The following is a 14521-nucleotide window of genomic DNA, read 5'->3' as shown; positions in this document are numbered from 1 at the left end:
GTGAGGAACAGGGACAACTATTAAACATGTTTTCATTTCTAAGTTTTCATTCATTTGATTGATCTTTAAAAAAAAAAAAAAAAAAACTCAGTTCATCCTTCTCTAAATAAGAAATCTGATGATTAATTTGGAACCTTTTTAAATAGAAATATTTTACTTTTTTCTCAGTTTCAGGTGCAGCTTCTCTTCGTATCACTCCAGACCGTCTGCAGTTCTTTGACCATGAGTCTGTCTCTTTTCATTGTGAGGGACTGATGGTTCTGCTCAGTTAAAAGGGATCAGGGCCAATGGGGAATTTTGTGACATGAAGAGGACATCATCAGGTTTGTCCTGCACAGCTGCTGCACTGTATTCATCAGACAGTGGAGAATACTGGTGTGAGACTGAAGGAGGAGAACGAAGCGACAGCATCAACATCATTGTCACTGGTACTTTTGTTTTTTTAAGCCATTATATCTATCTTTAACTTGTAATCTAACTCACGTGTATGAATTCTCTTTAGTTTTCTACTCAGAGTAACACAGTCTGTTCATCAAACTTTCCTCTTCTTCAACATGTTCTTCAGAGGGCTCAGTGATCCTGGAGAGTCCTGCTCTTCCTGTGATGGAGGGAGGTACTGTGACTCTGCGCTGCAGAAACAAGACGACTTCCACCAACCTGAAAGCTGTTTTCTACAAAGACAACGTCCCAGTGAACAACAATCAAACTCAAGAGATCAGAATGAACAAAGTCTCCAGGTCTGATGAAGGACTGTACAAGTGCAGCATCCAGGGAGTTGGAGAGTCACCAGAGAGCAGACTGACTGTCACAGGTGAGACTGAACCGTTACTAAATGAACAAAACACGTTTATTATTCATAAAGCCAGAGACTGTTGGAGATTGTACATTGTACATTAGAAGTCATCTAAACATCAATTGGGTTTATGGAAAATTGTACATAGAATATATGTACAGTACTTGTTGAATGTCAGTGTACATACATGCATGTAGGGTTCAGCCCATAAAAAATAAGGATGAAATCTGAAAAACAACATATAAAACCATGACATACTATTATTTTATGTATATATATATATATATATATATATATATATATAATATTAGGGCTGTCAATTCATTAAAAAAAACTAACTAATTAATCGCGATTAATCGCAAATAATGTATCAATAAATTATTTGCATTTTCTACTAAAGACTCAAGCTCATAAAATAATCAAATTAATGTAGAATGAACACAAAAAAAGTATACTTAAAGCAGATATCATCGGCACGGCCGTTTCGGCTAATGCTGTGTTCAAGGCAGGCTTTTGAAACCGTAAGTTACAGCTTCAAGTCACAACTACGACTTGGTAGCGTTCCAGGTAACCCGTAGCTCGTGTTTTTACCGTCCTGTTGTCTGTGAAAGTTCCCTATAACGGCCACTCGTAACTTCCGACCCGTGAACTCGTACCAGATCGAACTGGTATGACTTCACAGGAAGGAAAAACACAAAGTACGAGTTTCCTTGAACGCACCATGAGTTAGCAGCCCCCGCCCTTGTCAGGCATCAATTGGTCCTCGTGCTACGTCACCACATTCACGCGCATCCCTTGGCTGCACACACAGCCCTTCATGCCGTTCTCTCCCCTCATTGGATAACACTTGTATCCCACAAGGAAAATTTTCTCCTCGGGTTACAGCAGAGCAGAGTGACGGAGAGACTCGTGTTTAGGCTGAAATACTTCATGTAAGTGATTGCTGACGGAAAATAGGACTATTTAGGACTTATATTAACAAAAACATTCCACTGATATCTGCTTTAAATTCAAAGACTATTTTAATGGATTTTGTTAAACTTTGAACACAGTTTCTCTCCTGTGAAGTTGGCTACACCGAATTTCTCTCTGTTGTATTTTTTATCTAAATTAAATTTAGTGTAGACCGATTGGTTCATTGTAAAACATTTATTTATTGATCTATAGGTGGTGATTTCTGCTCTACTGTCCAGTTCACATACGAAGCTTCACTTTTCATTCAAACAAACTAATCAACAACCAAACAAACATTCAACAACTAATCAATGAGACCAACATCTCCTTATCTCCTTAAAAGAATTCAACCAGCCAGCGGTAAACCTCTGCGGGTACTTTAATCGGCTCTCTGTCGGCGGGAATATGTCATTGTGTCTTAACCATATATTATTTTAACAAACTAGAAAGTCCTACAGCAGGTGTCATATGTGAAGTTGCATCACATTCAGTTTCCATTATGTGTCCAACAGCTCAGAAAGAATTTGTCTCTGAAGACCCTGACTCCACAAACCTCCACAACCTGCAGTGGATCATCATCATCGTCGTCTCGGCTGTAGCCCTGATGCTGCTGCTACTGATGCTGCTGCTGGGGGTTTATCCCACACGATGGTACAGAGAAGCCGCTACTTCTCTCTCTCTAATATACTGTATGACAATGATTTTTTATTTTTATGTCAATAATTTTACTTTTCTTTCCATCAGTTTGCTCAAAGATGTCAAGAACATCAGACTCAGGTGAGTTTTCTAACTAATTTGACTCAGATGATCAAGATATAAAGTGTATCTGTATGACCTGTCCACCTGTCCAGCCTTCAGTCTGGTAATAATTTACATTTTCTGTGTTTCAGTTTCTGGAGTGGACGATGCAGATGATCTGGATAGTTTGACGTATGCAGTTGTGACATATGCGGCCGTCACAAAAAGAAAAAGGACGGAGGTGAACTCGACTGTTTTTTCTAGTTCAACACAATGTGAAACTCACAACAAGACTTTCCACACGTCTTTGTTCTGATGAAACTTATTTTAAGATTCAGGTGTTCATCATCTTGGTCGACCACTGAGGAGGTTAAAATAAGAAGAGGAGTCAGTGGCAGTTGAAGCGGTCGACTCTAACGTCTGAATGATTTCTGCTCCCTCTCTCTGTGGTCTGTTGTTTTAGACGCTGCTGACGCTGGTGAGAGTTTGAACGTCTGCACTGAGACAAACCACAGCAGAGAAGCACAGACAGAGAACGGTAAGAGGCCTGTTCAGACCTTTAGCACCAGTATATTTATAACCAGATGTAGAAGCAACTGATGATTTTCTGAATCATGCATATAGAAAATATAGAAGGTCAAAAAGCTCAGGGTGAGATCTTTGTTTCTTATTTATTCATCATCTAATAATCTAAGAAAGACCAAGAAGGCAAAAAAGCTGAGTAATTGACCATTGAGTTTGTCATAATTAACCACTGATTGAATCTTTTTGTCTTACAGTGCAAAAGACTCACAAATGAAGACTGAAGATAATAAAGTTTCAAAATCAAAAATCATGTTAATTGTATGTAATAAAACTGTACATTTTTTAAGTGTTTTTTTTTCAAGCTCTATTCATAAAAACTGAATTTGATTCACATGTATCACATATACCAATATAAGATCCAGCTTTGTTCAACCTGTTTGGTGGATTGCATATCCACTGCTCTGACAGAGTTTATGAATCATTAACAGATCACTGACCTTTATTTCTTACTCTAGTTGATCAGTTGTAGAATTTAATGTAATCGATCAGTATATTGATCAGTAACAGCAGTTGATTGGTCTCTAAACACTGAAGAAACAGACTGGAGGATGAAACAGTTGCAGAAATTAAAACCTCATTCATAAAGACATTTTCAGATTTGACATATTAATTAGTTAATCAATGATTAACCAGTTTCACCATGAGTGTGTTTGTCCTGAAGTGAACTTTGAACCTGGTGATCACCAGTGTAAAATATTACAGCTGCAATTAAAACCATCATGACTCAGATCAATGACTCTTTAAAGCAGAACTATGCAGGATTTGGGCTGTAATTATTGTGGCTCAGAGACACTGTGATGGTTGAGTGACCTATTATGAGGTGAATGGGGTCTAGGCCAATGCGCTCACCCCCCCCACTGGCTGAAAACCGCACTTGCAAGATCAGTCGTCCGTCTCGGTGTTACAAATCTCGTCAATGGATAGAAGAATCGCGAGAAACTGCCTTACGGCAGTACGAGATAAGAACGCATGACGTCATGCATGTCACGAATCGTGATTGGTTTGAGTTCGGAAAGTCGGAGGAAACCATGGAAACATGAAATGTTTACTGATGAAGTTCAGCTTGTGGCTAACGGGGAGCTAATGCTAACACAGATACACACACCATGGGTCTTTTATAAGATAATGTAATACATCATGACACACACACCTTCGCGTTTTGGAACCTTTATTCCTGTGTGTGTATGTCTGTGTCTTTGTGCCTGTGTGTGGCTGTATTAGCGTTAGCTCCGTGTTAGCATAGCGTTAGCTCGGTGTTAGCGTTAGCTCGGTGTTAGCAGGGCTTAGCAAACAGCAGTAAACACAAGCACGTGTAGGGGGGGTGGAGGAGGTGGCGGCGGCGAGGTTTTACGACAGTGACATGTGCCTCCCAGAACTGTGGGGGAGCTCCGGAGAGGGAAAAAAAGAGAAACCAACGAAGGAGCGAGCTATTTCCGGCCGACTTGCAAAGTTCTGCTTTAATCTGAGCAGTTGATAAACTGAGACACTGCAGCTTTAAGGAAATCAAGTCTCACTCTGATGACGACTGGAAACCAGCAGCAGCAGCTTCAGCTTGGTTTGATGGATGATTTGTTTTTTCACAGTGAAACTCATAACTCAGCATTTGCTGTAGTGTTTAATATTAGCTACATTTCTGTAAAAATACAAGATCAACTAAATCACCACATGTGACAGAAGAACTCAGATGTGACCCTGAAGGTGTCACTTGTATCAGGATCAACAAAGTCCTGTGAACAGATTTCTCCTCAAACTACTGAACTAAAGAATCAACTGCAACGACTCATGTACAAACAAGTTTTATTAAAAAATAATAATAATAAAAATGACATGACGTCTACACAGATGTTGTTCTACAATCAAACGGTGAATGATTTACAGAAAGTGAAGATATGAAAACACTCTGAATGATGATCAAATCCTCAGACTGTGTTAAATCAGCTCCAAAGACTCTGTCCATCTGTTGGACAGTGGACTTAGTTTGAAACAGAGGACAAAATAAAAACAGCTTTTATTGTATAAACTACTGTCACAGTCGCCCTCACTGTCTTTATTCAATTCTATTGAAGAATGAATCAGTTTTTATTTTGATCTATTCTTTGTTTCTCATGTGTATAAGCAGTAATGACTTTACTGTAATGTCTCACTGTTACAAGTTCATAAAAACCTGAAACAATATTAAACTACATCAGCAAACGTCTTCAGAGTGATGGACGAGTAGATGTTGCCACAGTCTGAAACAAAAAAGCAAAAAAGAGGTTGTGGATAAAATATGAATAAATATAACATAATCAGACAAATATGATGTAATAACATCTTAGAGTATATAATGTAACATAAGACCTCTCCACTGGGGTTTATAAGTGTTGCTTTTTTGAGTTCTCCATATCCTTGTTTGTACTTTCCCTCTTTTTCCCAGATCTGTGAACATAGAGTTAGAGAAGATGAAAGCTGTGAATTGTTCTCTCCATGACAGAAACCCTGTGTTCACCTGCAGCTCTTTGACATATGAAGTGTGTTTGTCACACAGAGTACAGCTCAGGCTGTGAGGAAAGTCCTATCATGTTTCTGTTGCTCTGTGGAAATTGTAGAGTCTAGTGTTTGTAGAGGTTTGACCGTCCATCACTTCCCCAGCTTCATGGATGTGAAGCAGTAAGTAGTCAGAACGTCCCTTTAAGCAGGAAATGAGGAGGAAAAAACAGAGAAGAGCTGCATCATGAAATATAAAACAACTTTTAACAACAAGTGAAACTCACAGGGATCGTCTCTCTTGGCTTCAGGAGAAACTCTTTGAGTGTGATGATTTCACTTTTCTTGGTGCTTTTCTTGGTGAACTCCAGTTTTAACTTCCAGTTCTCCAGCTGCAGCTTCTGTTTGAAGGAAAGTGGATCATGTCAAACAGGAAGTGACAACATGAGACTGACTAAATAACCATGAAGGACAATAATCACTAAACTTCACTAAGAGTTTCTTCTTGTTGATAAAGGAGAAGCTCAGCTCAAATCCAGCTTCTACTGGGAAACACACATTTCTTCTCTGATCTTCAGACAACAACTTTACCTCAGAGGAGTCGTTTATGAGAACAACATCGCCGCATTGGTCGATCCAAAATGTGAAGTCTTTGTCTGGTTCATCCTGTCTCTGCTGGCTGGATGTCTGATGGAGGAGGAAACATCCAGTTAGATGTGTGAAGCAGTGAGTGGAGGTGGATGGAGGAGAAGATCAGCTGGAAGAAGCCTGGTCTGTTTCCTTCAGTCATGGGGCTCTACTTTCGTGAACTAGGTGCAGGCGGAACGGATCAGGCCTGCGCCTCGCCTTCGCTTCGCCAACGGGGAGTGGTCAGGAGCAGATTGCGATTTTCCTTCGAGACGCAGCGGAGCGCATCCCGCCTACTTCCCTCCCACCGGCGCAAATGGCATAGAGGGAGGAGAGAAGGCGTGGAGTGGGTTTGACACAGCCGAGTCAGATCTTCACCAATCAAATGAGCTCCTCTCCTCGCCTTTAAATCCGCCGCGCGCGCAAGGCGGACGTTTGATTTCACCGTGGAAGAGAAGATTTGAATCAGCACCTACAGATTACAGCATAGACATTCAGCACATCTATATCGACTGTCCCGTCACACTGATGACAGATCAAAGGCTGCACAGATGAAAGATGAGGATGGATTACTGCTGTGTTGACACTACATGATTATCTGCTATATTTATGTATTTACTTATTGATTTATTGAGCCGCATCGTCACGCGACCATAACAAATAAAACTGAAAACAAATAAACTATCATCTCTCACAGCAAACCACAATCAGCCTCGGCATCATAGTGAGCAGATATTCACATCTCCCCTCTCAGGTAAATTCTAAAGAAAAAAGAAAAAGAGAGACGCTCCGCGATGCTTCCGTTACGCACAGCTGTTTGTTGATGTTGTGATCTGTGCACACGTGTTTAAATATAGGTTACTAAATATGAGTGTCTTTATTAATGGAAAAGGGGTGTGTGTGTTTTGTTTTTTGTTTTTTTTTACTGGGCAACAGCTCTCAATCTGTCAGAGCAAGTGAGACGGGAGGAAACTGATGTTCTGGTCCGGTCCAAGCTCGCAGTGTCCGGTCGCGCGAACAGACCTCACGGGCTGATGATGCAAAAGTAGTCTGGGAGGGAGGATGGAGGAGGAGGGAGCAGGTCTATCTATCTATCTAACCTATATTTAAACACGTGTGCACAGATCACAACATACAACAGAACAACACAACAGCTGTGCGTAACGGAGGCATTTCAGTTTTATTTGTTATGGTCGCGTGACGATGCGGCGCTGGCCCCTAATAAATCAATAAGTAAATAAATAAATAGCTGATCATCTGCAACGGCACAGTGTGTAGTGTCAACACCTGCTCTTGGGACATCCACGGCTGTCTCAGTCCCTCCCTGGTTTCATCTGTGTTAATTCAGTCAGGCTGAGTTTCCATTACGCAAGCCTTTGATCTGCCATCAGTGTGACGGGACAATCTATATAGATATAGGTGTATGTGCTGATTCAGATACAATAAATAGGGGTTATTGTGATGATTATTATTATTATTATTATTATTGTTAATTGCATTTAAATGTGCCTGGAAGTGTGGAAATCTGCCTGTGAGGTCTTGGTGACGTGTACGCACTGCGCGCTGGGCAGTCAAAATACCACTGCGCTGGCTGCGCTTCGCCTTGCGCTGAGATTAGACCAGGTTGGAGCTGGCGAGCTTTCAGCGCACTCTCCGCGCGGTCTATCGGCAACAAATTGTCACTGCGCCACGGCGAATCTGTCGACACCTCCCCTGCTGCGCGACCACTCCCATCTCAGCGCACAGCAGTCTGCCAATTTACCGAATCCGCTGCACACCTTGTTGCACTGGAGGAAAATACCACTTCGCCAGCTGCGTCAGGGCTCGCTTCGCTGCGCCACCCTGAGTTGCGCCAAGAAATTAGGGCCCATGTTGTTTATCTGCATGTTTTACTCTCTGACTCCTAAACCTCCACCAACTCCACCAACATGATGTTTACCACCAAAACCACAAGAGTGCACTTCAGGAGCTGCTTCCTTCACAGTTTCAACAGTGACTGTGTCAAAGCTTTGGATTCTTCTGTTACTGTTGGAAACATGTCGACTCCAGGAAACAAATAAATGAAGATGTTCAGTTATTGAACAGATGAATCTGTTTGTTCTCTGCTCTTCATCTCTTTGCTCCGTCTCATCTCCCTGGAGCTGCTGGTCTTTATCATCTTGTCACAGGTTGAGACACTTTGTGACTGTAGTAATTGTTGTGAAGAATTTTAGGCTGTTTCAGACTATAGTGCTGCTGAGGAACTTACTTTTTGTTGTTATTTAGAATAAATAATTTATTAATACAAAATGCTGCTTCATGTGTCTTACCGTTTCTATTATAGGACATGAATCCACAGCATTTAGGTCTGTCTGAACCTTCTCTTCCACCTCTTTCTTCATCTTCTCCACTTCTCTCTCAGCTTCCTCCTTCTTCCTGTTGGTCTCAGCTTGGTTTGTCTCCAGCTGGGATTGAACAGAGACATGGACAGAGACTCAATGTTGGACCAGCTTTGTCTTAAAGACATGAATGTGACACATGACTCAGTGGAGACACTCAGCTGTCTTATCTTATTGTTACAAACATGTGGACTGGAGGAAACTAAGAAAATCAATGATTGAACAGATGAACCTGTTTGTTCTTGGTCTCCAGCTCCTTCATCGGAATCTGCAGTTCAGCTTGTTTCTGTTTCAAGTAAAAAGATTTTGTGGATAAAAATAACATATTATATCATAAGCGAACAGACGTGATGTAATAACATATTAGAGTATATAATGTAACATGATGTCAGACCTCTCCACTGGGGTTTATAAGTGTTACTTTAACCAGATCTCCAGTTTCCCAGGGTTTTTTATTGTCTCTGAATTTGTCCCAGATCTGTGAATGTAGAGTTAGAGAAGATGAAAGCTGTGAATTGTTCTCTCCATGACAGAAACCCTGTGTTCACCTGCAGCTCTTTGACATATGAAGTGTGTTTGTCACACAGAGTACAGCTCAGGCTGTGAGGAAAGTCCTATCATGTTTCTGTTGCTCTGTGGAAATTGTAGAGTCTAGTGTTTGTAGAGGTTTGACCGTCCATCACTTCCCCATGTGAAGCAGTAAATAGTCAGAATGTCCCTTTAAGCAGGAAATGAGGAGGAAAAAACAGAGAAGAGCTGCATCAAGAAATGTAAAACAACTTTTAACAACAAGTGAAACTCACAGTGACCTTCTGTTTTGTCCCCAAGAGACGCTCCTTGAGTGTGATGATCTGTCTTTCCTTGGTGAAGTCCAGTTGAACCTTCCAGTCTTTCAGCTGCAGCTTCTGTTTGAAGGAAAGTGGATCATGTCAAACAGGATGTGACAACATGAGACTGACTAAATAACCATGAAGGACAATAATCACTACACTTCACTAAGGGCCGGATCTACTAAGATCCCAGATAGCGGACGCTAAATTGCGTGCTCCTAGTAAAATTTTGTGTGTTTGGTTAGCGCACGCTAAATAGGTGATCTACTAAGAGTAACACGCTAAATGAAAACACACGCAAACCACAGTATTTCAATTAGTTTTTTGCGTGTGATAATCGTTTCCGCCACGGAGAGTGTGGACAGAGAGCTGGATGGCTACGAACGCAGAATGAAAATGTGATGTGACGGATTAATAGAGGGACAAATAAACATATTGTAGAGCTGCAGCAGAAGAAACGTGGGAGACCATGTGATTGGTAAAACAAGAAGAGAACAAACGAGGAAGAGCTGCTGTGATCAGTGTTGGGCAGCAGGTGCCCACTCGGGTCTAAACGCCCTGACCAGAGGGATCACAGACGGAGTGAAGGCAGCGGTGACGTCTCAGTCCCAGAGCTGAGCAGCCAGGTACTGGAGAGGGAGGAGAGGAGCGCACGAAGGAGAGAGGTGCGTCTTGCCAAACGGCGTAGGACTTTTAACACACCTGAAAAACTGCTACAGTTCGCTGGAATGACCCAGAAGCGAGGAAATGCAGAGATACAGTATTTGAGCTTTTGCCCTGGAAGGTATCAATTCAGTAACTGCAGCCATTTGTGGCAAAGCTGTGCCCGTTAAGACTTTCCTTTCAAACGTGCTAAATAAAAACGCAAAAACTGCCACCGCAATCTGTTTCAAGTTTGGTAAATTACATTGCGTGCGCTAAATAAATCTATTTGCATCTACTCCTCCCAATATTTTGCGTGTTCTGGCAGAAACACCCATATTTGCATATTCGTTAAGGCCAACACGCTAAATGGATCGCACATGCAACTTTGCCCGTTTGAGAGATGCAATCCTCGGTGCGCCCGGTTATTAGATCAGCTTCACCATGTGTTTGCGTGTGCAATCAAGTTTGCACAGGTTTTACTACGCACAATCCTTTAGTAGATCTGGCCCTAAGAGTTTCTTCTTGTTGATAAAGGAGAAGCTCAGCTCAAATCCAGCTTCTACTGGGAAACACACATTTCTTCTCTGATCTTCAGACAACAACTTTACCTCAGAGGAGTCGTTTATGAGATCAACATAGTTTCGATGTCTGTCAATCATAATGACGTAGTCTTTGTCTGGTTCCTCCTGTCTCTGCTGGCTGGATGTCTGATGGAGGAGGAAACATCCAGTTAGATGTGTGAAGCAGTGAGTGGAGGTGGATGGAGGAGAAGATCAGCTGGTCTGTTTCCTTCAGTCATGTTGTTTATCTGCATGTTTTACTCTCTGACTCCTAAACCTCCACCAACTCCACCAACATGATGTTTACCACCAAAACCACAAGAGTCCAGAGCTTTGGATTCTACTGTTACTGTTGGAAACATGTCGACTCCAGGAAACAAATAGATTAAGGAGTTCAGTTATTGAACAGATGAACCTGTTTGTTCTCTGCTCTTCATCTCTTTGCTCCGTCTCATCTCCCTGGAGCTGCTGGACTTTATCATCTTGTCACAGGTTGAGCCACTTTGTGACTGTAATAATTGTTGTGAAGAATTTCAGGCTTTACAAATATTGGCTGTTTCAGACTATAGTGCTGCTGAGGAACTTACTTTTTTTGTTATTTAGAATAAATAATTTATTAATACATAATGCTGCATCATGTGAGACAGAACAGTTTCTCTACAGAGCTGACTGTCTTACTTTTCCTGTTGTAGGACATGAACCCACAACATTTCTGTTTGTCTGAACCTTCTCTTCCATCGGTTTCTTCATCTTCACCACCTCTTTCTTCATCTTCTCCACTTCTCTCTCAGCTTCCTCCTTCTTCCTGTTGGTCTCAGCTTGGTTTGTCTCCAGCTGGGATTGAACAGAGACATGGACAGAGACTCAGTGTTGGACCAGCTTTGTCTTAAAGACATGAATGTGACACATGACTCAGTGGAGACACTCAGCTGTCTTCTCTTATACATGTGGACTGGAGAAAATCACTGATGAACCTGTTTGTTCTTGGTCTCCAGCTCCTTCTTCTGTCTCTGCTGTTCATCTTCTTGTTTCTTCTTCTCTTCCTGGAGCTGATGGAGTTCATCTTCTTGATTCTGTTTCAAGAAAAAAAGATATTGTACAAAGCCTAATGCCAGGAGAACACTGGGAACGGCCGCGACGCGATACGTCAGTGGGGCAGAGTGGAGTTTTTTACCGCTACACCAGGCACGGACATGACGCGACGCAACAGGATTCACCGTGTTTGTTGCAGCTGTCAAGCCTAGTCAATGAGTGCACTTTATGTATCTCAACACATTTTTACATCCCTCCTGTTAAAGGGTTAAAAACTAAGTTAATTGAGTGTAGAGGATAAAAAAGATGTTAAAAAATACATTAAATTCATAGAGAAGAAATTAGTAAAAACAGCATACTGTAGACAAAAAAATAAAGTAGTTGAACAGTTCATTTTGTGCTAAAAAAAATACTGAGTGCATTAAAAATAGTGTTTAAAATGGTTCAACAAAGAAAGAAAACTAGACACCCCTATAAATATGTTTTTTTATTTCATTTTATTATGTAAAAAATGGCATTTCAGTGCTCACTTTATTGTACTGTTGTTGTTTTTGGTGTTGGGCGCGATACCATAGCGCGGGTTTAACTTCTTCTAAAGTACATGTCTGTGTCCCAAAACAAGAGTCAAGAGTATCAAAGTTATGAGTTAAGAGTTACAACTGAGTAATTTTACAACTGAGTGTTTTAAGTGTTTTAAGGTCCTTGTTTGGATGTTGGTTGCTAACTGCTAGCATGTAGCTAAACGGTACAATGTCAAATGTAAACAAAGAGGTTGGTTTTGTTTTGATGTGCTTAAGTGTCACGTTTTATTACGGTTAATAACGTACGTGTGAGAATAAATTCTGCAGTCCTGCTAAACAGAAGCCGATGTCGTTCTGCCTCTTTGTATTTACATACAGCTATACTGACCTGGCAGCAGAGGCCATCGCGACCCTCCCTGATACCCCTAGGTCAAGAGGGTAATATTAAGATGGATTGACTGCCCGTTGTCCCCATAGCGCACCAAGCGTCTTGTCAGTCACTGGTCCGAGTTTTCCTTTACTTTTTATTTCGAGACAACACTCACTCATTCTCTCTCCCTCCCTCGCTCTCTCTTTTTTTTTTTTTTTACCGGCGGTGTCAGCTGCTGTGCACGTCTGACTGGCTCTATTCCAGCCACATGATTGGTTCAGTGCAGCGGAACTCTCAATATCATTGGCTATTTGCCAAAACATAGATGAATGAAAACTATTGACCACGTCTCATATTTCTATCGGAGAAAAGTTATTTCACAATTTATAGTAGGGATGCAAACAATTAATCGACTATCGATTAATTGTCGATAAGAATTTAATCGATTAAATTAAATTACTTGCAATTAATCGTTCCTTTTCAATGGGAGTTTTACTGTGAAATGTAAACAAGCAAAGCCGACATAATGTAGCGGATCTCTGTGTAAACGTGTGCAGCGCACTGCAGCACACAAGGGAGAGAGGGAGAGGAGGTGAAAAGAGACAACACTGTTACCTGTTGTAGCTATACGGGACTCAGGCTGTACCATCGCTAACACACAGACGACCAGTGAGTAACGAGTCAAAAAGCCGCCGACACGGAGCTGCGCTGCCTGAGGAGTTAATGCAGCCTGAACGCAGCTCAAACCGACCCGGTGCCTCAGCACGGCGGACAAGCTTTGATAAACACACCGGATCCGCGCTGGTTTACAGTATCCTACCGTAGTTTAGCCGGTCGCTACCGGAGCTTAATTTTAAAAAAAAAAAAAGAAAAGAAAAAAAAGCGCTCGTTGCGGTGCCGCGGAGAACAGCGCGTGTGTCCAAGCTGTGTTGGTTTATGTAACTTAAGGGGACAAATGAACCACATGTTTATTGTCATGCATTGCTGACCTGGGCATTGTTTCTCAATAAATTAGAAAACCCTTTCCTATCATTCCCCTTTTCCGTGCGTGGTTGAAGGAGATTTGGCTCGCATCCACACTCCCACTCCCTCCTGCGCCGAAATGTCACCTTAAGTCACATAAACCAGCGGGTGTGTGGACACAACCACCTATATTGTTGTCAGCGCCTCATCACCGCTGGTGTTAAAAGGCTCCGTTCTTTCTGCAGTCAGGTTAAAGCGCACATCCGCCGTGTTGGTAAACAAATAATCCCTCTGTATCAACGGAGGCAGCCGTGCTGAGCAGCTTGGGTTGGAGGTGGTGTGAGTGCGGGCCAGCGGGGGAGAGGGGGGGGGGGGGGCATTCGGGCTTCAGCGCAGTACGGAACAACTGGCCCTAGTGTGAGTGCGTCCTTATCTGTGGCCGCTGCAGCGCCACACGGGCTTTGCCTTTCAGTAATCAAGCGCTGTTTTTGTCAATGTTAATAACAATAACAGCAACAGCTGTCGGCAGCTGAGATCGCTGTGCCGTCACCATAGAAACGCAAGACGCATTACGGCTCATTCGCAAAATACCTTTCAATGGAAACACTCCAAATGGCAATTGCACTTTTTCGAAGTTTCAGAAATATCACTTTTATTTTGCAAAAATCTGTAATGGAAACGCAGCTCTCTCATCTCATCTCATTATGATACTGTAGGACTTCAACCTCAGAGCTCTCTGTCCCAAATAACGTGCTACTTAAACATTTTCATTGTGCTGTGCTCTTAAAATAAATTAACAAATACTAGTGTAAAGTCCATAAGGAATGTTGATCTTAAATTTTCCCCTTAAATTTAGGTTCTCAGGAAAATTGCCGCTTATCAATTAATCGATCATCGATCGATAAGGTCTATCAACTATCGATTAATGAATTACTCGATAATTTGCATCCCTAATTTATAGCGTTTTATCACCCAGCCCTGGTGGGCTACTGTCCCCCTCCTACCTGGGAAACAGGAGGGAGACACAGCTCTAACTACACAACACCGACAAGCACTGAG

The 14521-nt window shown here is 41.9% G+C and overlaps 1 protein-coding gene across 5 annotated transcripts in view; it reads right to left on the bottom strand.

Annotated features, from left to right (window-relative positions):
- Positions 1–14521, bottom strand: part of LOC146968463 (butyrophilin subfamily 3 member A2-like) — a 79027-nt gene that overhangs the window by 27137 nt on the left and 37369 nt on the right. For 3 of the 5 annotated variants that reach the window (XM_085760471.1, XM_085760472.1, XM_085760473.1), the window contains exon 14: positions 6140–6223. Coding sequence is in view for 1 of the 5 variants with exons in the window: in XM_085760469.1 (XP_085616595.1) it covers positions 5824–5937; positions 6128–6223 (210 nt within the window). In the remaining 4 variants the exon portion in view is untranslated. Of the gene's footprint in view, positions 1–5823; positions 5938–6127; positions 6224–11330; positions 11411–11550; positions 11640–14521 lie in introns of those variants that run through there. The other 2 variants (XM_085760469.1, XM_085760475.1) reach the window with 2 other exon arrangements.

The sequence above is a fragment of the Trachurus japonicus genome, chromosome 18 (assembly GCF_045865225.1).
Source record: "Trachurus japonicus isolate A0001 chromosome 18, Traja_1.0".
NCBI lineage: Eukaryota > Metazoa > Chordata > Actinopteri > Carangiformes > Carangidae > Trachurus > Trachurus japonicus.
This window is presented reverse-complemented; position numbering and strand designations above follow the sequence as displayed.